General features: G+C 39.5%; 1 protein-coding gene across 2 annotated transcripts in view; it reads right to left on the reverse strand.

Moving 5' to 3' along the window:
• The window catches only part of PRKX (protein kinase cAMP-dependent X-linked catalytic subunit), a 123,124-nt gene that overhangs the window by 11,008 nt on the left and 84,377 nt on the right, over positions 1-27,739 (reverse strand). For both annotated transcript variants that reach the window (XM_074966271.1, XM_074966282.1), the window contains exons 4-7: positions 26,522-26,641; positions 18,121-18,216; positions 14,728-14,785; positions 1,174-1,251 (exon numbers count right to left, since the gene is read on the reverse strand). In XM_074966271.1, the coding sequence (XP_074822372.1) occupies positions 1,174-1,251; positions 14,728-14,785; positions 18,121-18,216; positions 26,522-26,641 (352 nt within the window). The remainder of the gene's footprint in view (positions 1-1,173; positions 1,252-14,727; positions 14,786-18,120; positions 18,217-26,521; positions 26,642-27,739) is intronic.

Here is a 27,739-nt window from a genome sequence, read left to right on the forward strand (position 1 = left end):
AGAGGAAGGGGGGATGGAGTGAACAGGGGGTGGGACCTCAGAGAAGGGGCAGGGCATGGGCGGGGACCTTGGAGGAGGGGCAGGGCAAGGGTGTTTGGTTTTGTGCAAGTAGAAAGTTGGCAACCCTAGTCATGGGCAGTAAACAAAAATTCATGGCCTGTGACCTGTCCATGACTTTTACTATATAGCCCTGAGTAAAACCCGGGGGGAGGGGAAGAACGGTGGCTCAGGGGGGCATCCCAGGGGGATGTCGCGGGTGTGGCCTAGGGGGACGCCGCAGGTATCTAGGGGGGAGGGGCGGCCCGGAGTGCTCGGTACACATTGTAAGGAGAGTGATCACTTTAGATAAGCTATTACCAACAGGAGAGTGGGTTGGGGGGGCGGGGGGGACCTGGATTTATGCTGGAAATGGCCCAACTTGATTATCATACACATTGTAAGGAGAGTGATCACTTCAGATAAGCTATTACCAGCAGGAGAGTGGGGTGGGGGGAGAGAAAACCTTTTGTAGTGGTAAACACGCATTTTTTCATGGTTTGTATGTATAAGAACATCTTCTGTATTTTCCACATTATGCATCCGATGAAGTGAGCTGTAGCTCATGAAAGCTTATGCTCAAATAAATTGGTTAGTCTCTAAGGTGCCACAAGTACTCCTTTTCTTTCTTCAAATATTGGTATCTCTTATATACATTTGCTCCTCTATACTGGCTGAATTTAGTGCTGCTGTATCCGTTACAATTTTAATAATAAATTCATTTTCCCCCAGACGCTTCAAATTTTATTTAAAGATTTCTCTGCACTGAAACTTAGCAGCGAGACTCAAAGCCAGAATAAAATATTTCTAATTATTTTTGAAAAACAGCTATTAACTAGCTCTTGTGAAATGAGAAATATGTATGTAATACAGGATATCTTTTTCAGATTATTTTAGGGATTTTGTAATGTAAACCCACACCAATTTGGCAGATGTTAAATTGGACTAGTGAAAAGCATATCTTTTTAAAGAATCAATATTTGTAAATGCATCATATGACTATACATTTCAAATTATTCTGTAATAGATCTTAACTGAATACACATGCAACATTATACCCCTATATAGCATGAAAAGAAATTTTGCATGGATGATTTTTGGTTACCATAGTCTACATAAGATTTTTGTACAAAATACCTTTAGTTTTCTTTGAGGTACAGCATCCCAGTCTATAGACCTGAACCACCGATGCCTTTTCACATCATCTGCTCCATTCTTTAATAAAACCAAAAAACAAACAAAAGATAAGATAATGTATACGCAATAAAACCTTAACCTATGTATTTCATTACAGCTGTTCTCCTGCCCCCCTCAAGTTCAAACTTTATATTAAAAAAAGTCACAGAAGTCCAGAGGTCATCCCTAACCCTATAATATGAAGTGAGAGAGAGAGAAATATGAAAAACATTTCAAAGCTTTCATAAGTGCATTAAATAACCAGTGAGCATAAAAAATTAGATACTACACAAATTCACTCTCATTTATAACATAAGCTTCTATTTTATTTCTGAAAAGCTTTTAACCCTAGTTATACACCTTGGACAAGATTTCTCAGTGGCATGAAGGGCCAGTGCAAAGCCCTCTGGACCACATAAGCCCCCACCTTGGTCTGCAAAGGACAGTGGTGAGAAATAGATGGAGTGGTATCTGTACCCACAATAAAGGGTCCTGGCCTGGCTCTACATAGAGTATTAAGGTAGTCCAGAGAAGGGATGAGGGGATCTGCATTGACACAGATCCAGTGACACCCACGATCTCATACATGTGGTTCAAGGACATGGGAGAGTGTGGAGCATCCCGACACCCAGGTTTTGGTTGAGTGCGTATATTCTCTCCAATATCCTCTCCCACCTGGCACTTTACCACTTGTGAAAGGCTAACAGAGAAAAGTGAAGTAATGCTGCTGAAAAACCCCCACAAAACAGGATGGATAAAAATCAATCAGATTTTTTTTTATTTAAATCTGATTTTTTGATAAAATGCTTTTTGAAGAAAAAAACCCACCTAAAAATAGTTGTAATTAAGATACCTTTGAGCTATAATGTATCTCATCACGGAATAGGGATTATAAATTCTAATTCTAGTATGAGACAATTTATTCATGTAATGTTTAAGAAAAGTTTTGTAAATGAGTTCCAATAGTTCATGGATTAGGGAACCAATCTTATGGGGTTCAAGGGGCTTCTGTATAGAAAGATTAAGCTAAATAATCTACCTCCCCAATGTGACTCAGTGCTCAGTCTACAAGATACCATCAGAGATGCTTAGTTTTGCAGTTCTCAAACTGTGGATTTGTCTCCCCAGAGGTAACATGCTTGTTAACAGCAAAAATGTTTTAAAATAAATAAGTATATAGAGGTGAGAAATAAGACCTCGACTCTAGTGTCCCTCTGCAAATTTGTGTACACAGAGTCAATCCCTTACCTCTCTCTAAAAGTGCAAAGTTTCAAAAAGTTCAATGAAAAGATGATTGTTGGGGACAGAATAGATCTGGACAAGGAGAAGAAGTCTGGAGATAAATGTGCGAAGCAAGGGACATATGCTTGTTTTGTTAAAATATTATATGTTTGCTGTTGAAGAAAAAAATCCAGAATACTTAATGTTGTTGTTTTAGTTAAATAAAACAATTTAAATGTCTGTCTGGTGATGTTCTCCTCCTAATACAGCATGGCAAGAAAATCCTCCAAATATTAATGATTAACCTGTTGAATTGGAGATAGTTCACCTCCCAATGACTTCATAAATATCTGCTTCAATTACCTTTGGTAAATGAAATAATCAAACAATCATTAGTTTTCTGATATAGCTGTAAAATTAATCTGAAAAGTCTTCAAAATAAATCACTATTTAAAAAGGTATAGTGTGTACCTTCTAAAAATGAAACCTACATCTGAGTTGTGAAGAATATGTATTAAGCTTATAACAACCAACAAGAATGCACTTTTATGTAGAAAACCATGATTAAATTGAGTCTTCCTGAGTAGTGATTTAAATCATAATTTACATCAATTTGATTTAAATAAAATCCACCCTGAAAAAAATCATTAAGAAACAAACATTAAGAACTTTGAAAATATTTTTTTCAGATATACGGTAAAGAGATAGCTATGCAAATTATTTTAATGAGGGATATGTACTTCACCAATCAGCAACCCTCACATTCTGGCCTGCTAACCCACTGGTGGTCTAATGATCTGATAGTCTATGGAGAGCTGTCTGGTGACAGATGGTGAGTGCCAGCCCTCATTTCCAGTTGCTAAACTGCAATAACAGCAGCTAAAAACACATTAAATACTGTCCTAATACGACTTTTTCCTATAGGCAATTGCAACATGTGTTTTGTGACTGTGACCTGAAGGGGATATAATCCACAAGAAAATTATTCTAATAAATGCCTCACTATGGAAAAGTCAAAATCTAATTGCAGTGGGCATTAGTCTTCTTTATATTAGCACCTTGAGTTTCATGTATCTATGGCAATTTCATTAGAGAGAAGAAAGAAAATAAATCTGTTAGCATATACCAAGACAGAATTGTAGAAGACAAGACAACAGGCTCACTAATGTGCAAGAATACTAAATGAATATTTAAAAGTGCTGATTTTTCACTTTTTGTCTTAAAGTTCTTTAAGCTTTACACAGGAAGATGAGTTATTAGCAGAGCACAACCCTTGACATTTTTCTGGTTTTAGGTTTTGTCTCTAACCATTTTCCTTTAACAACAGTTTGCCCTAAACACTGCAAAAGAAACACACACACACACATGCCCACACACCATTTTCAGGATAATGGTGAAATTAGTCCTAAATTAATTAAAAATACAGAAGTAGAAAATAATCCTCAAGTCAGGCATTTCTTGCAAGCTAGGATTTGGGGGAACCATAAGAATCCACTCAACCGTACATGGAATCAAACCAGTGTGGGAGTGGCCCATATCTTGGATGAGAGATCATTGTCAGGTGAAAGCTCATCATTCTCCAAATTTCGTATTTTTTCTAAACTACATGGAAGAATCTCTTTGCTTGGTTCCTAACTGCACCAGAATTTGGAGACCACAAGACCTCACACACTGTTGGTCTAAATTTCAATCCGTTTATCTAAACTTCTTCCAAGAATTACCCACCACTAGCAGGTTGCTTCTTTGACACTGCTGACCTTATACCAGTGACAACCTTTCCCAACTACTGTACCCCTTTCCAGAGTCTGATTTGTCTTGTGTACCCCCAAGTTTCACCTCACTTAAAAAATCAGACATAAAATACAGTGTCACAGCACACTATTACTGAAAAATTGCTTACTTTCTCATTTTTACCGTATGATTATAAATCAATTGGAATATAAATATTGTACTTAAATTTCAGTGTATAATATATACAGCAGTATAAACAAATCATTGTCTATAAAATTTTAGTTCGTACTGACTTTGTTAGTGCTTTTTACATAGCCTGTTGTAAAACTAGGCAAATAACTAGATGAGTTGACATATCCCCTGGAAGACCTCTACGTACCCCCAATGGTACACGGACCCCTGGTTGAGAACCGCTACCTTATACCACTATCCAAACAATTCAAGCTGAAAGTGCATTTCCAAGACAAATATTCAAACATCAAAAGGAGCAAGTTATCCAGCCACAATTACACTGGGCAGTCGTAACAAGCTTCATGTTTTCTCCAGTGAAAACCTTGTTGAACCCATGAGGTCCCTTCCCATTGGACCGTTAACATCTAATATTGCATCTAATCACAGGAACTGGGGGCTAGAGATCTGAGGAGGTACTTTGATTCCTGAGAAAGAAGGCTGGGGACCTGTGGTAGGAGGGATCTGCAAATCAGATCCATCTTGGCCACAGAGGAGGCATAAGAATAGACCCAAGTCTGTCTCTTTTTTGGGGGGAGTTCAGGGGAGGATATATACAGCTGCATGAGACCTGTGGCCATAGGACTGAAAAGCATCTTGAGAAAAGTCAGATGTATTAAGTAGCTGGTGCAAAGCCTTCAAGGTACATCATAGATGTAAAGCCTTCGGTACAAGATGAGGGTTAAAAAAAATCCGTGGTGTTCATTAGAGAAGTAAAGATATCCATGGTTGGAAGTTGCATTTGGATATCAGAAAAAACATCAGATTCCATGCTCTGTGGAGTACCACGTTGTATGTCTGGAAGAGACTGACCTGCCTTACCTTTCTCAGAACTGAAGAGCTATGTAGCTTGAAAGCTTTCCTCTTTCGCTAAAAGAAGTTGGTCCAGAAAAATACATTACCTCACCCTCCTTGTCTCGCTAATATCCTGGGACCAACACAGTTACAACAACACTGCAATTAACACCCCAGCTAAGGCAAACAGGGTCTTTCCAACAGCTCTTGCCTTTAGGTGAGAGCACTCCCCGATCTCTTCTGTTCTCCACAGGGACTTCAACAAATCAGACAATTATTGTCACAACATACTTCATATCAGACAGAGATATCTCTCTAATGATAACTGAACACTGAGCCCATGACATGAAGGAGACCGGGGCGGGGGAGGGGGGGGGGGAGGGAAGGGTAAGAGGGAGAGCGGAAAAAGGAGAGGATAATTATCAGTGACGTTCCAGGTTTGATCAGCTCCAATGTGCATGAAAAGCAGCTAGGGGCTCTGTAACAGAAAAGGAGCTCAGGAATTCACCTCAAGGAAAAATAATACAAGAAAGTGAAAGTAACGATGAGCCTGAAACAACTGAACTGATTACTTACACCTTTACTTAGGCTCTCCCGAGGTCAGTTGAGAAATAGATTAATGAAGCTCTGAATGTGATCAGCGAGCACTTGACTCAGTTAACAGTTAGTTCTAGGTTCTGAAACAAGTCTAAAATCCACTAGCTGCATAATAGTATCGTGAAGGAAAATTTAATGAACTAAACAGTTGTAAACGTAAGGAATGACTGATCTCCTGGTTCCAGAGGGGGCTGGGATTTGCCCTCTTTGTATTTATTTATTTATTTAAAAAAACAACAACACTGAAATATATTGAAGAGGTCTCAAAAGAATTGCTAATCTGAGGAAATATCGTTTACTCCTAGGCCAAAGTTTAGAACTTAGCCTTCTCTTTTGAGATATGAGAGCACAGAGAATTAACAATTTTGGGTAACGGCAGAAACTACTGAAAATCTCTGGAGTAACCTCTAGTGACAATGGACCTTACTCATGATCTGATGTGGTGTATCTCCACTGCTGCAGAAACTCAGACGTGGTCTCTGATTTGGATGAGTCCTTGAGGTTGATGATAGTCAGACTAACTCTCTATATAAGCAAGTCTATGTGAGGAGTCCTCTGCCCTGGCAGAACTGAAAAGTCGCTTCCCTCTGGTTTACAGAATGAAGGGTATCAGCAAAGTTAGGTCTGATTCAGAAATAAGCCTGTGGTGTAGGAGTATTTTCACCCTCTTTTGTGGGGGGAAGTCTTTAAAAGCTTGGTCGAGAAGGTGAATGGAGCATCTGTAGGGCTTATATTCCCTCATGGAAAATGAAAAAAAAAAAAACACCTAAGTAACTTTCTTCATGGTTCACAACAATCTTGTTGGTAGACTTGTCTGTCTCCTTAGAATGGTGTACGACACATCAGGTGTTCTGTCTGGTAATCCATTTTTCAGGTGTGGAACAAGGGAAGTCTCCTGGTTACTGTATTATTTGCTATTGAGCTCAAAGAGAATCAAACTGAATAAAGGGTGACACAATGAAGACTGGTTATACAAAGCTGATATGCATTTGTCCTTGGGAAGCAGTTCCTTAAGTCCACTGCATCAGGAAGGATTAATTCATTTGAAGATCATAACCAAATTGAATGTAGCTGTAGGGACAGACACATCTGTTTATCAGCTTTTTCATCCCTTGGCTACCCAACTGGCACTCCTGCCAGCCACTTTTGTCCTCCAAACCTATCATGGGCTCAGACAGAGTCCAGCATCTACCTACGTTTTGTTCCCCAACCTATAGAAGGAAGCTGCTCACTGGACAAAGCAGAAATAATAAGAACATCTTGTTCTGCTTACTTTGGTCACATCTTTAAGTCAGAATGGAAAGAATTAAAGATACCACCAAAGATGAGCAGACAAACTGCCTGCAATGCTGGGGTGATCAAGGACAGATGGACAAGAATGTAGTAAGACAGACAAAAAACTGATTCAAACTGGACAATGGTGGTAGGAAGAAGCAAAACTGAAGAGAAGGGACAGCATGTGCGTAAATTGAGAAGCGGGAGAACATAAGAACAGCCATACTGGCTTAGACCAATGGTCCATATAGCTCAGTATCCTGTCTTCTGACAGTGGTCAGTGCCAGATAACACATAGGGAATGAACAGAACAGGGCAATTATCAAGGGATCCATCCGTTGTCGTCTGGTCCCAACTTCTGGTAGTTAGAGGTGTAGGGACACCCAGAGCATGGAGTTCCGTCCCTGACCACCTTCGCTAATAGCCATTGATGGATCTATAGTCCATGAACTTACATAATACTTTTTTTAATTCTATTTTTACCTTCACAACATAAGAACGGCCATACTGGGTCAGACCAAAGCTCCTTCTAGGCCTGTAGTCTGTCTTCCAACAGTGGCCAATGCCAGGTGCCCCAGAGGGAATGAACAGAACTGGTAACATCAAGTGATCCATCCAGTTGTCCATTCCCAGCTTTTGGCAAACAGAGGCTAGGAAAACTATCCCTGTTCATTATGGCTAATAGCCATTGATGGATCTATTCTCCATGAACTTATCTAGTTCTTTTTTGAACCCCGTTATAGACTTGGCCTTCACAACATTCTCTGGCAAGGAGTTCCACAGGTTGACTGTGCGTTGTGTGAAAAAATACTTCCTTTAGTTTGTTCTAAACATGCTGCCTATTAATTTCATTTGGTGACCCTCAGTTCTTGTGTTATGAGGAGTAAATAACACTTCCTTATTTACTTTCTCCACACCCGTCATGATTTTATATCATATCATGATATTATATCATGATTTTATATCATATCATGATATTATATCATGATTTTATATCATATCATGATATTATATCATGATTTTATATCATATTCCCCCGTAGTCATCTCTTTTCCAAGCTGAAAAGTCCCAGTTTTATTAATCTCTCCTCATATAGCAGCCACTCCATACCCCTAATAATTTTTGTTGCCCTTTCCTGAACCTTTTCCAATTCCAATATATCTTTTTTGAGATAGGGAGACAACATTTGCACGCAATTTTCAAGATGTGGGCATACCATGGATTTATATAGAGGCAATATATTTTCTATCCCTTTCTTAATGATTCCCAATATTCTATTTGCTTTTTTGACTGCTGCTGCGCATTGAGTGAATGTTTTCAGAGAACTATCCATAATGATGCCAAGATCTCTTTCTTGAGTGATAACAGCCAATTTAGAACCCATCATTTTATACATACAGCTTGGAAAATATAATCCCATGTGCATTACTCTGCATTTATCAACATTGAATTTCATCTGCCATTTTGTTGCCCAGTCACCCACTTTTGAGAGATCCTTTTGTAGCTCTTTGCAGTCTGCCTCGGACTTAACTATCTTGAGCAATTTTGTATCATCTGCAAATTTTGCCATCTCACCATTTACCCTTTTTTTTCCAGATCATTTATGAATATGTTGAATAGGCCTGGTCCCAGTACAGACCCCTGGGGGACACCACTATTTACCTCTCTCCATGCTGAAAATTGACCATTTATTCCTACCCTTTGTTTCCTATCTTTTAACCAGTTAACAATCCATGAGAGGACCTTCCTTCTTATCCCATGACAGCTTACTTTGCTTAAGACCCTTTGGCGAGGGACCTTATCAAAGGCTTTCTGAAAAATCTAAGTCCACTCTATCCACTGGATCCCCCTTGTCCACATCCTTGTTGAACCCCTCAAAGAATTCTAGTAGATTGGTGAGGAATGTTTTCCCTTTAGAAAATCCATGTTGACTCTTCCCCAACAAATTATGTTCATCTATGTGTCTGACTATTTTGTTCTTTACTATAGTTGCAACCGGTTTTCCCGGTACTGAAGTCAGGGCCTGTAATTGCCGGGGTCAGCTCTGGAGCCCTTTTTAAAAATTGGTGTCATATTAGCTATCCTCCAGTCATTTGGTACATAAGCTGATTTAAATGGTAGGTTACAGACAACAGTTAGTAGTTCTTACATTTCACATTTGAGTTCCTTCAGAACTCTTGGGTGAATACCATCTGGTCCTGGTGACTTATTACTGTTTAGTTTATCAATTTGTTCCAAAACCTCCTCTAGTCACACCTCAATCTGGGACAGTTCCTCAGATTTGTCACCTAAAAAGAATGGCTCAGGTTTGGGAATCTCCCTCACATCCTCAGCCATGAAGACCGATGCAAAGAATTTATTTAGTTTCTTTGCAATAGCCTTATCGTCCTTGAGTGCTCCTTTAGCATCTCAATCATCCAGTGGCTACACTGGTTGTTCAGCAGGATTCCTGCTTCTTACGTACTTAAATTTAAAAAAAAAAAAATTTTTTTTTTGCTATTACTTTGAGTCTTTGGGTCACTGTTCTTCGAATTCTTTTTTGGCCTTCCTAATTATATTTTTACATTTCATATGTCAGAGTTTATGCTCCTTTCTATTTTCCTCACTAGGATTTAACTTCCACTTTTTAAAGGATGCCTTTTTCCCCCCTCAATGCTTTTTTTCACTTTTGTTGTTTAGCCAGGGTAGCACTTTTTTGGTGGTCTAGCATTCCCTTGCAATGAGCTCCAAGGGTGAATCATGCATTGTGTGAAGAAGTACTTCCTTTTGTTTGTTTTAAACCTGCTGTCTAATAATTGAGTTACCCCTCGTTCTTGTGTTATGTGAAGGGGTAAATAACAAAGTATTCACTTTCTCTACACCATTCATGATTTTACAGACCTCTTTATATCCCTCCTTAGTCATCTTTTTTCCAAGATGATGAGTCCCAATCTTTTTAATTTCTCCTTGCATAGAAACTGTTCCATATCCCTAATCACTTTTGTTGCCCTTCTCTATACCTTTTCCAATTCGAATATATTTTTTGAGATCAGGGGACAAGAACTGCATGCAGTATTCAAGGTGTGCACATACCATGGATTTATACAGTATCATTATGATATTTTCTGTATTATCTATCCCCTTCCTAACAATTCCTAACATTGTTCGCTTTTTTGACTACTGCTGCACATTGAGCAGATGTTTTCAGAGAACTATCCATGATTCCTCCAAGATCTTTCTTGAGCGGTAACTAATTTAGACCTCACCATTTTGTATGTATAGTTGGGATTTTTTTTTCCATTGTGTAGTACATTCTGAAAAGTCAATGTTTACCCCCTCGTCAAAATCATTTCTGAATATGTTGAACAAACAGGTTCCATACTGATCCTTCTGGGACCACGCTATTTACCTCTTTCCACTGTGAAAACTGATAATTTATTCCTACCCTTTGGTTTCCTATCTTTTAACCAGTTAGTGATCTATGAAAGAACCTTCCCTATTCTTCCACAACTTCTCACTATATTAACTGATCATCCTTGTCCACGTGCTTGTTGACACCCTCAAAGAATCTAGTAGACCAATGAGGTATGAGTTCCCTTTACAAAAGCTGTGTTGACTCTTCCCCAATATATTGTGTTCATCTATGTGTCTGAGTGGTTGAAACTATTTGTCTAGTACTGAAGTTAGGCTAACCAGCCTTTAATTGCCAGGGTCACCTCTGGAGCCTCTTGGGGGAAAAAAAAATCACTGTTACATTATCTATCCTCTGGTCATCTGGTACAGAGGCAGATTTAAACAGTAGGTTACATACCACAGTTCAGAGTGGCAGCCGTGTTAGTCTGTATCCGCAAAAAGTGATGAAGTGAGCTGTAGCTCACGAAAGCTTATGCTCAAATAAATTTGTTAGTCTCTAAGGTGCCACAAGTACTCCTTTTCTTTATACCACAGTTAGCAGTTCTACAGTTTCATAGTTAAGTTCCTTCAGAACTCTTGGGTGAATATCTGGTCCTCATGACTTATTTCTCTTTAATTTATCAAATTGCTCCAAAACCTCATCTACTGATACCTCAATCTGGGACTGTTCCTCATATCTGTCACCTAGAAAGAATGACTCGGGTGTGGGAATCTCCCTCGCATCCTCTTCTTTGCAATGGCCTTGTCTTCCTTGAGTGCTCCTTTAGTAATTTGTTCATCCAGCGGCCCACTGATTGTTTGGCAGGCTTCCTGCTTCTGATGTACTTAGATTTTTTTTTTTAATTTTGTTTTGCACTTCTGTGTTTTTTTGCTAGTTGCTCTTCAATTTCTTTTTTAGTCTGCCAAAAGGAGACAAAACTAACATCTTCCAGCGCTTAACTCTCCCTATGAACACCAGTCTTCCAGTCTCTGTAGCTTGAATTTGACACATCTGTAATGGAAACTGGTTGGTGTAAATCCCCGAGACCTGATACTGCAATAACCATTTCTGAAAAGTGAAGCTACAGAATTTTGCAGTTTTATGTAAGGAGCATTAGTGAGGTTTCCAGCATACTATGCAAAAAACCGGAACATTTCCCTTTCCCCAGTTACTACAGCAATTCTACCAGGCTGGATCTTCACTGCTAGCCCTGAGAAACTGTGGTAACCTTATACTATATCCAAAGCTTCTCAATTTCACAATGCAGTACTGTTCAAACTGTAACTTGTGACATTTATGAAAATGAACTGAACTTCAGATGTACTTTATATCCTAATAAAGAAAATGATTGTAATTGTCTTGCCCAGGACTGATTTTACTTGGCCCAATCTCAGTACCACTCACATGCTCATTCCCAGCAATGGCTAAAGCAGAGATTTAGTGCTGACAGCAACAAACTGTCAGTTTTAAGTGTCTGGCCTTATAAATGTATACAATTTTAAATCAATTAAGCTAGAATTATAATAGACCATTGCATCTGCAGTTTCAAACCTTCATACTTTCTCCATCACAGATAAATTATATTTAAATGCAAATATATGGCATTATTTCTTACACCTACACATTGGCACCAAAGAGATTTCTAGCCTACTTTATATCCTGGACATGAAAACTCAGCCTATAAATATATAGTACTTGATGGACTGAACAGTTGTCTTCATTCCTCCCTGAAGGCTAAAAGGAATGTAATGTTCCAAAATGTTTTTAGCTCTAACTTCTTCCATCTTTTGCTATTAAAACAAAATCTTATTTGAGGTTTTCAAGACATCTTATATTGGACATGCTTACTTTCCTAAGTATTACCTTCCACTGGGTCATTCCCACTGCCACCCTCAGTTCAAGTGTTCTATCAGATCAGTCCCTTGGGTCTCTATAGATGTCCTGATTTATTTCTATGTACTCTATGTACCTGATTTGTTTCTTTTACTTGCAGATATGTCTCTATTTTTAGAGCATATACACCATATAACTTGCTTAATTTATCACACTGCTAAATAATTTCCTTCTTGGGAAATACGGTGCCAAACAAGGTTTGAACTATTGTTAACTTACAAGGACTTCTTCAGTTTTGAAGCCCTAGGATACTGCTCTTTATTATTCTTACTTGATGTCATGCTAGGCCTCTGTGGTCTTTTACGCTAAAAGATTGTGCTGTGCATAAAAGGCAATACGTACCATGTACAACAGTGTTGTTTTGTTAATGCACTTGCACAGATGTCCATGGTTTCCCATCAACAGTTGGAAACCAGATAGTCAATTTTCTAATGTAGACTGGAGACTTCTGATTTAGAAAATAATTGCTCTTAAAATGACCTTTTAAAATGTTTTTAGAGCTGTGTTTCTCAAGCTTTTAATGTATGTTATATTCTAGATACACAAAATTATTACTCTTTCCTGTAAATAGACTTATTACAGATTAACTCTTTTGGTTGTGTGTACAAAAACAGAAGTGTCACTTTCTCTCTTTAGAATAGTAGTTTGTTTTTACACAGATTTCATTTTCTTTTTAAGTAAATATCATGAGCAATAAGTATGGGGAAAAAACCCAGCTTCTCTCTATCTTGAAGCTGATCCAGCAAAACATGGATCTATATGCTTAACTTTAATCTTCTGAGTAATCCCACAAATGTGGATTTGGGATTGGTACTGATATTACTGGTACTGTGAGCTGATAAAGTTATTTAAATGGGACTATTCACATGTAAGAAGTTAAGCACAGGGTAAGGATTAGGGTTAGGATCAGAGCCTTTTACAAAAGAAGAGTTATTTATCCTAGAGTAATTGTGGTTCTTTGAGATGTTCTAGTCAGTGTGGATTCCACTGTAGGTGACTGATAACTAGCATCCTCCCTGGACAACGACAGTGAGGAATTGCAGCTGGATTAATCAACTGACGATTGAAATCCTGCTGTCCTGACCTTGGCATCAGATCTATCTGGCACATCAACTGCATAAAATCTGACAAGTGTCTGTGGGTTTGTTCCACATTGGTACTTTGCAAATCTTAGATAGGAGCACATTTCTGAAGCAGGACAAAGATAGTGCCCGTGTCCTACTAGAGTATGCTTTGATGTTCAGAAGAGGCAATATGAAGAAGATGGGTGGAAGACTGTTTCCTTTTGAAAAAAGGGATCCATATCCATGAGATTTAGAATAGTAGAAAAATGGCAACAAAGGACATTTTATTGGAGGGATACTATATGTCTGAATGAAACTTGCTGCTAGTTACCTGTGTGGGCAGCTGACAGTACATATTTAAATCTACAGGAATTTCTAGGATGCTCACATCTCAATATATGATTTTTATTCCACTTAAACACAAAACAGGATATGAAGTTATTAGGATCACACCTTGATGTTATTTTCTATTCTTGTTCTATATTTAGAGGGTACTCTGTACAACGTGTACACACCCACCCACCCACACACCCCTTCTTCTGAAAAGCTGCACATTCACCTCTTTATGGACATGGTATTACATTCATTCCACAACAGATTGGTGACAAGCAGGGGGACCTAAGATCTCCTGCTTGTGAATTATCACTGTAACAAGAATGCTGACACCATTTCCTTTGGCTGTGGGGGAGCCACAACATTACGGGAGAATCAATTTAAACTGGGGGGGAGGGGACACACTTTCTAAATGAAGCCAATTTAGTATTGGGTACCTTTGCCTCCAAAGAAAACATTTTTTTAACTTGTAGTAGTAATTTTCCAAATTTTAGTAACATTAAAACAAAATAACTTGAAAATATTTTAACGCTCAGTCATTTGTACGCTTACACATACAGTTACAGGATGAGGTTGTTCCCTTCAGGGGGAAAAAAATCATTAAAACCGTCCAAGGAAATAGAACCGCAGAGGAAAGGAGTGCATCTGGACAAAGTGCCAGATGACAGCCCATTGCAGTAGATCACCCCATCACATACATACACACACCCCCTCTCCTTCCTCACTACTATTTTCTCTTTTGCTTACATTGAACTGAAAGTATGGTGCAATTATATATTCAACACTAGTAACAGCAATCAAGTGTAACAGAGGTACTTTTGTAAAGTTTAGGACAAAAATCAACTACAGCATTCATCGAACTAGTACAAGAATGAAAAAATTCAGAACACAAAAATGTAATATTTTTCATATACTAATTTAGATGTTCAGTCCTAAGTAACAGAACAGAAGCACAAGTGGACCTCAAAATTCATGTGTACATTTTTTAACATATTTAACACTAACCTTCATATTTCCCAATCGTCTTGTCCTGTCAACCACTAGAAGCTTCTTAATAAGGTCCCTGTAACAGAGGAAAAAAATGTCATTGTTTTATTTCATTAGGATATGCATAGTACAGACCACTGGAAGCACTTTTATTTTACCAGCATAAACATTTTGTGCATTTTAACAATTCACGTTTTCCATATTTCAGAACATTTTACATTCAAACAGTTCAAGGCTGGTATGAAAACAGGTAACCGGTCTCAGAAGAACACAGGGGAACAGAGGTGGGCAAACTATGGCCCGCAGGGCACATCCTGCCCACGGGACCCTCCTGTCCGGCCCCTGAGCTCCTGGCCTGTGAGGCTAGCCCCTAGCCCCTCCTCCCCCACAGACTCAGCTCACTGCGCCACCGGCACAATGCTCTGGGGGGCAGTGCAGCTGCAGAGCTGTGGCCTGACCCGGTGCTCTGTGCTGCACGGTGGCGTGGCTGGCTCCAGCCGGGCAGCATGTCTGCCTGTCCTGGTGCTCTGGGTGATGCGGCTGTAGCGCAGCCAGCCACCAGTGCTCCAGGCAGCACGGTAAGGGGGCAGGGAGCAGGAGGGATTGGATAGAGGGTAGGGGAGTTTGCGGTGGTGGTCAGAGGTGTGGATAGGGGTCAGGGTGGTCAGAGGATGGGGAACAGGAGGGTTGAATGGGGGCAGGAGTTCCAGGGGGGGAGTCAGGAATGAGGGGGCGGTTGGATGGGGCAGGAGTCCTGGGGGGCCCATCAGGGGGAGTCAGATAGGGGGTGGGGGCCGGTCCATGCCTGGCTGTTTGGGGAGGCACAGCCTCCCCTAACTGGCCCTTCATACAATTTCGGAAGCCTGATGTGGCCCTCAAGCCAAAAAGTTTGCCCGCCCCTGCTATAGAGTGTAGTTTCTTAAGACAAGATTTGGGATACAAGTTCCTTGCACTCCTGAAGTGTCTAACCTTCCTTTGCATGTTGTTAGGCATTCCAAATCTTAAGTCAAAACTGAACTTCCTCCAGAAGTTTCTCATGGTTTCAGACTAGACCTTATAGCAAATTAAAAAAGATATATAATTTTCAATCGTTAGGTTTCAGCCAATAATATATTGAATTCTACCTCAGTTAAAAATAGAGAAAATGTGGAACAGCAAGTTCTCTATTTAAAATATAGTGGGGACTAGCTCGCATTCATAAGTCCTCCGTAGAAAATGAAATGTATACTTTGAGACCCTAACAATGTTTTATGAGTTTTGTATAAAGCTAAATTAAACTTTTTAAAAGCTGAGACGACGCTTAGAAAATCAAAAGTATTACATAGATACATTTGTAATACTATGTTAACAACAAAATCAAGGATCACATTTTGTTTGGTTATTCTAGTGTAAATCCAGAATAACTCCATTAAGGCCTGGTCTACACAGATCATCTTATGTTGACCTAAGTATGTCAGTGTACACACTACAACCTTGTTGCGCCAATATAAGTGCCCTGCTACACCTACATAACTACTCCACCTCCATGAGAGGCATATGGCTTATGTTGGTGTAGTTAGGGAGATGCAGTGTCTGTGTAAACACTGCATTACTTATGTCTTCTGTTGGCTGTCTTAATTTCACGGGTCCATGCTGGAGCCGTGAAATTGACAAGAAAGCCAGGCATCTAAAGCCCGGCTGCCCCTAGGTATCTGCTCCCAGCCGGGCTGCTGCCTGGAGGTTCCTCTCTTCGTGAGATGAGGAGCCCAGGAGGCTGCCCCCCACTCCCAGCCAGGAGCGGGGTGCCAAGAGCCGGGGGTGGGACGGAGGGAAGCTGTGTTCCCAGCAGGGAGCTGCATGGAGGGCTCAGCACCTCATACTAGAAAAGGATAATAGTCAGGGCATGCAAGTTCAGGAAAGACATTTCACATGTAGGGGATGGGAAGGAATGAAGCACAGAGACTGTTGCAGGAAAGTCAGATAAACTGGCAACAAAGATGACATCAGAGGCAGAGTGAAGAGCGATGTGAAAAAAGACTAGGTTAGAAGTAAGTAGAAAAGGCAGAGAGTAATGCAGGGCCTTACTGGCCGTAACAAGAAATTTGAACTTGAAACAGTGGAAGAGGAGAAGGTGGTGTGACATAGTCAGATCAACAGTCTACAAAAGCAGCTGTTTTCTCTATGGATTATAAGGAATGGTATGGGCATCAAGTGGGACAGATAAAAAGAAGCTGTGGTATGAAATGGTATGGGCATCTGTGGTGACAGATCAAGGCCTTGCCAAGAGTCTTTACTGGCTAGACATTATGGAAATGTTGTGGAGAAAGTTATTTGGGCACAACCTAGATGAGAGAGGGGGAAATGAAGGGCGGTGTCAAAAATGAAAGAATAGGGGTTGAGTTCATAGTAAAAAAAAAAAAAAAGAGTTCAGTTTAAACTGATGGTGAGAAGTCAAGGAGGAGATGTCAAAGAGGTAGGATGAAATACAGAATTGGATAGCGGGAAACAGGTTAGGAGTGAAGTCATAGATTGGTGAGTCAATAGTATAAAGCAGCACTGGATGAGCTCATCCAAAAAGGTGTAAAAGGAAAAAAGTGAGGGGTGAAGAATACCCCTCAAGAAAGACACTACAAAAATACCTTAAGAAGTAAGAGGAGAACCAGGAAAAGACAGTAGTCAAAGGGTATGATACCTAAAGTAGCCTAACTGCTCATTGATGGCCATCTTTCTCGACTTACAATGGAACTTGGAGAAACTTGCCGAGTTCAGCGACTAGAACGTCTTTCATGGCATCAGAAATTTACTGGATGATACAAGTCAGTGATTACTGTGTGACTGAGAAATACAAACAGATGCTGACAGTACCCTAAGTTTAACTGCTTTTCATCATGATGGCCTAGTCATCAATGACAAAAACCAACTTTGTACTGTTCACCTTCTGGCCATGTGCCCAGAAATTACTGCAGACAGTACATGTGGAGATGTATACTCTTTGTTGAGAAAGATTGTATTAAACACAATAGATGAGAAGAAGAAACTACAGGAAACTGGTGGCAAAAGCAGCATTTCGAGGGCAGCCAATGTTCAGAATATGTACAGGTATGGGATACCAGGATCAGTCAGCATACGCACATATAATAAGCTGGAGCATGCTCATGAAATCTGCTGATACAGCTTTAATAATGGTCTTGTGAGAAGCCTTGTGCCTGAAGAGGCATTCACGGGAGATGGGAGAGAGAGAGAGAGAGAGAGATTTAAATTATATTAAGTATGTTTTCACTTTGATTTCAAGACTAAATTTAGTCCAAAATATTTTCCAACAAAGCATTTTAGAATACTGCAAAAAGGTATCCTCCTATGCAGATCCTTTCAAACTATGCTAAAGAGGTAATTAAAAATAAACATGTCAGTGATGAAAGCCAGTATACTTACTTCACATACAAATCCAAATGTCTGGGGAAATCTATTTTGCCAGCAAGAATCTTCTGATATATACCAAATGGGTTGTCATCAAAAAATGGAGGAAACCTATTTGAATAAAACAACCAAAACACAGCTTTCTTTAGCAATCTGCAAAAATGTATAATGGTATTATATTGAAGTAATTTATCTGCTGACCAGTTTGTTAGGTACATAGTTATTCTCTCTGCACCGAAGCACTGCGTACTGAAGTCAGGGTTAACCACACCTGTGTAACCAAATTAAGGTAGCTATTCTCCAAAACATAGAATGTACTGTGCACAGAACGAATTCAGAATATATTAAAAACAAAATACTGAGAACTATTTTTAATATTAAAACAGAAAGATCAGTCACATATAGTGAGGGAAGATTTCCCTTAGAAAGTCTGTGATTTGGCTTCTTCCCTATTCGTGAAATTTGAGAAGCATTCACCAAAACCAGCTCTTCCCTTCTAGTCTGGACACTACTGACTTTCCCTTCACCTTGGCTGCTAATTCTAGAATTAAGCAGCTGTAGTTCCTTACCTTTAAAAGACAATATAAAAATAAGGAGCCAGTTGCCTCTATCTTTTTTTTTTTTTTTGGGGGGGGGGACGGACAACACCCTCTTGCAACAACTAAGAATTTGTATCCTCTCTTGGGCTTCTCTTTCTACAGGCTGACATGTTTGCTCACCAGAAAGGTGACATGTATCACTGTGCCAATATCTCAGTTCAGTAGGTTTAATGAATTGAATTCTGGACTCCATGCACTTCATGGAATTCTGGACATCCACCTTTCTAAAAGTTACCCAGGGGAATATTTTTACCAAAAGAAGCTACTGTGCAGCTACTGCTCTCACAACCACCACCCTTGGCCTCCATACATGGCACGTGAAGTCACTGTTAGCAATGCTTATGACTCAAACTGAAAAGGGTTGCAGCTCCTCCTCTTAACTGGAGTCAAGGCTGCAGGGGGAAAAAAGCCACCACTAATTTTTACTTCACATCGAGTCTTTAGTAGTGTAATGCCTGTGTAGGCTAGGAAGAAGGCTGGTGTTTTTAATGTATTAGCTAAAATGTTTTAAAGAAGTGCTGAATAAAACCTTGTTAAATCCTATCTATATTAGGTTCTAAGACCCTTAAAAGCTAGCTTCCTCCCTACTGTTTTAACACGCTTAGCTCCTTTTTTAAAAAATGTGGTGAACTCTGTATACATTAGGTGCTAATACTTTGCAAACCCTTGCTGGTCTAGACAAGACCTTAGTGCCAGAACAATAAATATTTTCCTCCTGTGTGACTTTTCTTCCTGCAGCCTTGTGTTTTTGTTTTTTTTTAATTTAGTCTCTTGTTCCACAATTACTGTATACCAGGTAGATACTAACTGGACAATTGTTTCAATATACCAGATTCTTCATGAAACAGGCACGGTAACTGGATTAACATTCCTCTTACACTGCAGTTACCAAACCACAGTCACAGGCAACAACCGAGTTCAGAGTGTCCCTAGATGCTGTTTGAGTGTCCAAGAAAAAAACAAACAAAAACAAAACGGCCATACGTTCACCAAAGAAAAGAATAACAACAAATATTTTTGGTAGGAGCAGACAAGGGGATGGAACTTTATTTTTGTTCATAAAGGTAAAAGTAACAATGAACCTTGTTTGGATGATCTCACATGAAATAGCGGAGCTATTCACCCAGGAAAACAGGGGGAGGGATAGCTCAGTGGTTTGAGCACAACCTCTTAAACCCAGGGTTGTGAGCTCAATACTTGAGGGGGCCATTTAGGGATCTGGGGCAAAACTGGGGATTGGTCCTGCTTTGAGCAGGGGGTTGGACTAGATGATCTCCTGAGGTCCCTTCCAACCTTGATATTCTATGAAACTTCAGAACATACAATCATCATGTGTTTTTCTGAAGTCTAAGGCCCAGATTTTTAAAGGTATTTAGTCACGGCTATACTCATTGAGTTAAAACCTAAGTCTCATTTTCAAAAGTGATTTAAGTACTTCAGAGTCCAGATGTCAGTGGGCTTTAGGCTTCAAAGTGCCTAACTGACTTTTAAAAATGTGCCTAAATATCTTTAAAAATCTGGGCCTAAATTCCTATCTCGGACAACTGCAAGAAAGAACAATAGCGAGAGAGGGTATTAAATTTTGGATGTGCTCAATTTATTCCCCCTTATATAGCAGAGAGACTGAATGGATGTCCTGTTGCTTATTTAGGACAGCCTATAGAACTGGGTTGCATCTGTATAATATTTTTCTTCATCCAAAGGATATTAAACTTTAAACTTTCAATTTTGTATTTACTATTAAGATTCAATCCTATTTTTGACTTGGTGCATGCATTACAAATAGGATTGTTAGGTGCCTGAGAAATCTATCAGGAATTGTTAATCCAGATTTATTAATAATGTAAAAGGCAAGTTAAATGAATTTTATGCAAGAAGATTTTTTTGATGGAAGTTACTTCCCTCAAAAACATTTTTTTTTTTTAAATGACTGGATTCTCTCCCAGGGAAAAACCCAGGTGAAACCTTGAGAAATATGATAGACTCATTCATTCCCTAACAATCAATACAAGTTATTACACTGCCACAAATTAAAAATGCAGTTTCTTTCTGCAAAAGTATGCCATTCAAGTCCAATTGTAATTGTTACATAGGACAGATATGGGCTCCCTCAGTTGCTTAGAGAGCTTCTGGAGCGGGAAGCAATGCTGTCATCTGGATTCCATTCAGTAAAATGATGATATTGGAATGCAAGTTTGTGCTTCAAGAGTTGTCTGCTGTTGACAATTGCAGAGACATTTTACAAGCAGTACACTATTGTTGGAGTATACATTTGTTTTCTCTTCCAAGACTTAATTGCTTAACACAGCTTTGACCTTTAACATTAATCTCAGAGAAAAACCAAAATGGCAGCATCTTGGAAAACTGGTCCTATTTATAAACTGCTAAATGCTCAGTTATGGTTATAAAGCACTCCACTGTATTGTGTTCATTTTATAGGATACTACTCTGATCAGACTTTCCACTCATATGCACTAGTGATGTGAATAATCCCTAGGACTAGCAGTGGAGCAGGGATTTTGTTTGTGACTATATATCCACTTTTATTCAACTCCTACATATCAAATACATTCCCAGAGGCAGAGTTCTTCATCCATGCTTGAGACTACTGACATCTCAGAGCTATTGACATGGGGACTATTAAATGCAACCATATTCTGCATAAGAGGAAAATCTGATAGCACCCAAGTGGAACTATTAAAAGAAAACAAAAGAAAGACTAAGCAATATATGATAGGACAGCAACTGTTAAGGTGGTTAGCATGTTCTCCTTGAAAAGCTGGTTAGCCTTTTAAAAAAACTGCAAAACAAAAAAGTTAACATTATAGTTATCTGATGAATGTCCCTAATAAGTTTAAAAGGAGGAGACCGTAAAGTTAAATTGGACCACACCAACTTGAAATTAGTCATTTTAAAAAAAAGATGCAGATACCACACCTGCCCCTGAGTGTCCATCAAATTTGTGATTTTACAAATATCTCCCCCTCTTCATTTTTTTTTTAAAGTTTCTCTCCCCTGTTGCTGTGCTAAAGACTCATACAAACGTAAAAAAATCAGTGAAATTGATGATATAGTTATGAAATGTACAAAATGAAAAAAAAACAACAACTCTATTCTATTTCAGCTACTGTAATCTAGGTGTGACCTGTAACAATAATAGATTTAAATAAATATATCTCCAGATTTTTTATTAATTATTAAAGTTGACCGTGTCCCTTCACAGTGTAGGCCTGACCAGAATTTGAACCCACTGCAGATCACTGTTCACCTGAAGTTCTCAATGCTTCTGGATACCCCAGCAGTCACAGACATGGTAGGCACCCTTTTCCATGTACGTCTGGCAAGCAGGCTGTGTCCCTTCTATTGTGCTCAGACTTTGTTATGATGATTCACATATTCATGTTCTCCAGGCTTGACCACTCTAATAATCCTCTAACTATTAATGAAGCCGACAATCTTAAATAAATAAATAAATAAATAAATAAAAAGCGACAGTTGACTTAGCACTGTCTGCTTAGGAACGAAGGCTGACAAAAGTACATCCCCTGGAGTGCTCTCCTCTCAGCCTCCCTGCGAAATACCACGTCAAATTCAATGTTTCTGTCTTAAACTTCAAAGCCACATAAGGGGTAGGTCACATTTCCCAGGGACTGCCCGACCCTCCTTCATGATGACTTCCCATGGTTTCTGTGCTGCACTATGTGCAGGAGTCAGAACTTTCTGCACAACTGCTTCACACATCTGGAGTTAACTCCCAGAAGATATTAAAATGACTACAAACCACACTGATTTCAGATGAAAATTTCCAATCCACTTTAAATCATCAGCCTTTCCAACTTAATGTAAGAAAAAGAAAAAAAGGATTCAAAGTAAAGTCTCCTTCAGTCAGCTAGGCATAGGAGAAACATTTGTGTGTTTGGAGAGGCACTCATATCTCAGCAATGGGGGCCATTTAAGAACCTAGATGAACAGATGAAGCCAGTGACCCCAGGCTCTGACAGACATACACTTGCAGGTACTGTGGTATGACATCACATCATTTGTGTAAGTCTGCCTATTCCAGTATAAGAAATACGTACATCTTCCTTACATGAAGAGTTTTTGTAAAATCGTGTGTGTGTGTGTTTCTTTTGCTTAAGTTTTTTACATTTTCAGGTCATTAGAGCTGGTTGGGAATTTACTGTTATAATACTTTTCTGATGGAAAAAATAGATTGCTACTGAAACAGTTTCCAAGCCTCTAGTTTCATTACTGGAAAACAGAGCTGTACCTTTCTTCTTTCCTCTTCCTGTATCTGTGGTAACGTAAATGAGCCAACTATACCAATTACTTATGTTGTAGAAGATCATTTTTATAACTTTGTCATCATTTACACTATAGTGTTAAAGATTTGCATGGAAAATGAACATCCTAGCTATATAGCATATATATAAAAATCAGGGCAATTATGATGGAAATTACATTCTTATTTTAGGAGCTTAACCTCTCCTCTTGCAGTATTCAATTCAATTCTAGGAAAGGAATCAAAGTGAGTTTGCCAAAAATTCTGTATGTTTTTTTTTTTTTTATGAAGTGGTAACTTTCATAACCTGCACTTCCCACCTTAAATCCATCTAAATTAGAAAAATATGATGTTAAAATAGTTATGGAATATTTTCCCCACTTTACATTAAATCAAGTGTTAACAGATTTTCAAAATGTATGAATTTTGATATACAAACAAGGGCTTTTAGAATTTTATTTTTAATACGATAAACAAAACAGACACCAAATTATGTCTAAGAGCATGTCTACCCTACAGGTGCTGCAGCTATACTTCTGTAGTAACATAGTGTAAACACTTCCTACTTCATAGTTTCATTCAAACAGTGTTTTGGAGCTTATTTAGATCATATCACTAAAGGGGTGGTGGAGACAGTTGCTTTGAGACCGTATTCTATCCTTTCATTCGTGAAATATTACATTCAGACCTGGCTGGAGGCACATATTAAAGAGTTTGATGACCCTAGCTGTATAAAACTGTGCAGTGATTTTGCAAAGTGAACAGACTTCATGCAAGAGAACAAAGGTTTTGTGCTAGGAAACACCTTATAAATTTACATTTTAGACTGTGTTCAGCACAAACACAAATGAAAACACAACTGCCTCCATCCCAGCTGATAGATTATAGGTAAGGCTATGATTTTGTCACAGAGGTTGCCGAAGTCATGGAATCCATGACTTACAAAGACCTCCAGGACTTCAGCTCTGGCAGCTGGGAGCTGCAGGGCCCCACCGCCTCCCGCAGCAGCAGGGAGCGGTAAGGTACCCCTGCCATCATGGGCAGTGGGTGTACACCAGGAGCTCCCTGGCCGCCGCCGCAGGGGGTAAGGGGGACCCCGGCAGCACCTTCGGCTGCCGCCGCAGAGGGGACCCCAGCAGCTCTAATCCGTGGCTGGGGAGGGGCCGGGGGACCCTGCAGCTCCGAGTCCCACTGCGTGGTGGAGGCCCCAGAGCTTCCAGCCACCCCACAGATGCCAGTCCCTTCCCATTTCATCATGGATATTTTCAGTAAGTGAGAGACAGGTTATGGGCTTCTGTGAATTTTTCTTTATTGCCCGTGACCTTTACTAAAAATATCCATGACAAAATATTAGCCTTAATCATAGGCGTGTTGTGGTGCTGAAAATTTCTGTAGAAAGACAGTGGTGAACCACTCCCTTTGTTGACTGATCCATTGGATGGCATTGAAATCAATCTCATAGGATTAAATATGGATTTTGTCACTAAAAAGGTACTATAGACGCATCTGCCTCCCCCCCCCCATAAAAAAAAAAAAGGATAATAAATCCAAGTGCTGACAGCTGTAGGAAAAAAAAATGGTAGATAACCTACTGCCCTGTCTATTTAGGTAAGCTCCAGTATCATGTCGAGCTACCCAATAAAAACAACCCAAAATTCATGCCAATATCCCTTCATTAAAAGAGAATTTTCATTTGGCAACATAACTGATGACATGACTACAGATTGACACATCTAACTTGTTAAAGTAACCAATATTTGACATTAGGCAGAAGAGGTATCACCTATGTCTGTTCCTGAAGGGGATCAACCCATCGCAGGATAGGCAGGGTTTGAATCCTGAAGTTTTAGATTCCACCATGAAGGCAAGGCAGTTGGTGTGACGTGCCTCGCCCTGCTAGAATACCAGGTTGTGTCTTAGTTTGGATTTTCTTTAATTTTTTTTTCATGGGGGGGCTGTGGAATGGAAGTATGAGAAGATTTTGTCTCCTAAAAGGTTGAAAAAGAACCTGTTTAAAGTCTCGGAAAAGAGTGGTAGGTCTGATGCTCGCTGGGTTCAGTCCTGCTGCCACAGGCGGTAAATGGGAAATAAGGGTGGGTTACAGCCATTCTACTCTTCATACCCTTGTACAGGAGCAGAAGGAGGCACAAGACACATGTGCGGCCCAAAGAGAGACCCTTTTATACTGCTGTATGGCAGCATTAGTGATAAAATTCCATCAGTTCTCACTTTTTTTCCCAGTACACTTTCAGCCGACATGCAGTGCGCATACCAGGAAAGGTATAGTTTTTAAAAACATTTTTGAAGTCTTTACATATAATATACAAGAAATACTCAATTGGGCTTTTATTTTCAGTGTAATCAAATAGCTGTAACAGGAAGAACTATATTAATTTTCCTTTTTTATTTTTCATTTTAAAAATTACATTGATTAAAAACCCGACAACATAAAGAGTTTCAATTTTTCTACTTAATATTTAACTCAAATACTTAAATGAATGTATTTGAAATGCCAAGAAATCTTTCTTTAGTGGCAAAGATTTTAAGTTTGTCTACTGAGAACACTGCCATCTAGTGAATCCCAAAATATTGCCGGAAATAAAGTTGATAAGCATATGAACTCAAGAAATAATCCCGATGGCTTTTGCTTTTTTACCCCTCTTCTTATTCCCCTGCACCTTTTTGGAATTTACTGTGCTTATAATAAACATTTCATCCAGAGAAATAAAGCACCATAACAGAGTGAACAAAATAAAATAATGCAGAATCTGTTTTCCATTCTCCATGTTCAAACTTCAATAAGATAGGAGAGGTTTTTGATATAGTAGTTAAAGTCTCAGTCTTAAAGTTATACCAGGCTCTTTAGAGCAAACTAGTAGCCTCTCTCTGCACAAGAACAGTCCATGCACAAAATCTAAACTTCTGTAAAAAAAACCTAAGCCTCCAACTGAAATATAAGTTGGAGTGAGAGGGTAGAAAATAATTAAGTTTGATCATACCACTGTTTATTTATTTTTTTTTTTAAAGGAAAAGAGAGAAACGTTTAAATATATACATATATTTTCTTAATTCTTGAACTGTGAATCAGGTGAGTTACCCTTTATGAAGCTTGCTCACTTCTCTTCAAAGAATTGCCAAACAGACAAGTTACAGTGCTAGTTTGCAGGATGCTCAACCTTTGAGAAAGGTATAACCGATTATTAATATTTTACAGAGGTTCAAACTGAACTCCATGATGGGAGAATATATAATTGCAGAATTTTGTGCAGAATATTTTCATAACTGTAAACTGGGATTTTGCTGCAGAATCTCCAGTCAGGTTACTGGGAGTTGTATGGCTAAATTATTTTGCATTCCTAATTGGGTACATCTTTGCGGTCTCTCTCATAGGCTCTCAATTCTTTTCTTCACAGAAAGACAAGATAATCTAATTGGTAATAGACATAACATATACCCAAGATATTTCAAACTTGTTATTCGGAATACTGAAATAGAGTGAACGTTATGTACTTAGTATCACCAGAGAAACACTTACCCCGACAGCATCTCAAATATCAGAATTCCTAGAGCCCACCAGTCCACGGCTCTTCCATGACCTTTACTCTGTATCACTTCTGGCGCAAGGTATTCTGGTGTGCCACACAGCGTCCATGTTCTAAGAGAAATGAACCAACAAAAACATAACATCTAAACTTTCACTTACTGTTTTAAAGGGCTGGATTGCAACTATAATTAAAATTAATATTGTAGGCAAACTAACGTTTGGAACAGTCAAGTTCACAAAGCTCTAAATGTATATTACAAGTGGCAAGTCAAGAATACTGCTGTTCTTAATCATTTCATACAAAGTCAGGAAAGGCCACTGTAATTATCTACTCTGAACTCCTATAACAGAGGCATAGGAAAGTGAAATGTCTTCCTCAGGGTCAAACAGGAGGTTAGTGATAAAGATAGGAATAGAAACCAGGTTTCCTGATTCCCAGTACAGTGCTCTATTCACTAGACCAGTGGTCACCAACCCATCGATTGCAATCGACTGGTCGATCCTGGAGCCTCAGCTAGTCGATCGCGATCTCCGGGGCTAAAAGTCTGGCGGCGCAGCGGGCTCAGGCCGTCAGGCTGCCTGCTGTGGCCCCATGCTGCTCCCGGAAGTGCCTGGCTGCGGGCATGTCTCTGCGCCCTGGGGAAAGGGAGTGGGGGGGTGCGGTGGCTTTGCACACTGCCCCCACCCCTGTAGCTCCCATTGGCTGGTTCCCGGCCAATGAGAGCAGTGGGGCGGTGCTTGCAGGCACAGGCAGTGCACAGATATCCGCTACTCCCCTCACCCCCAGGGGCCGCACGCAGAGACGCGTCAGCAGCCAGCCACTTCTGGGAGCGACATGGGGCCACGGCAGGCAGTCTGTCTGAGCCCTCTGAGCTGCAGACCAGGAGCCGCCTGTGGTAAATGCCTCCAAGCTGGAGCCTGCACCTTGCACCCCTGCCTGCACCCAAACCCCTAGCCCAGAGCTGAAGATTTTTAGAATCATGTTGTTCATTCTATTTATTCATTCACATTCCTATGTATGCATCTTATTTTCATGCTAGGACATTTCCAATATTTATAATTAGAATTTAACATATTTTGTAAGAAAAAAAAAGAGAGAAATAGGCAAAAAAAATCAGTAAAGTACACAGCTTTCATCTAATCCTGAAGACTGCATCCACCATGCCAACCCACAAAGCTTGCAGCTCATATAGAAATGCATCTTTTGTA

Source organism: Natator depressus, chromosome 1 (genome assembly GCF_965152275.1).
Source record: "Natator depressus isolate rNatDep1 chromosome 1, rNatDep2.hap1, whole genome shotgun sequence".
Classification (NCBI taxonomy): domain Eukaryota; kingdom Metazoa; phylum Chordata; order Testudines; family Cheloniidae; genus Natator; species Natator depressus.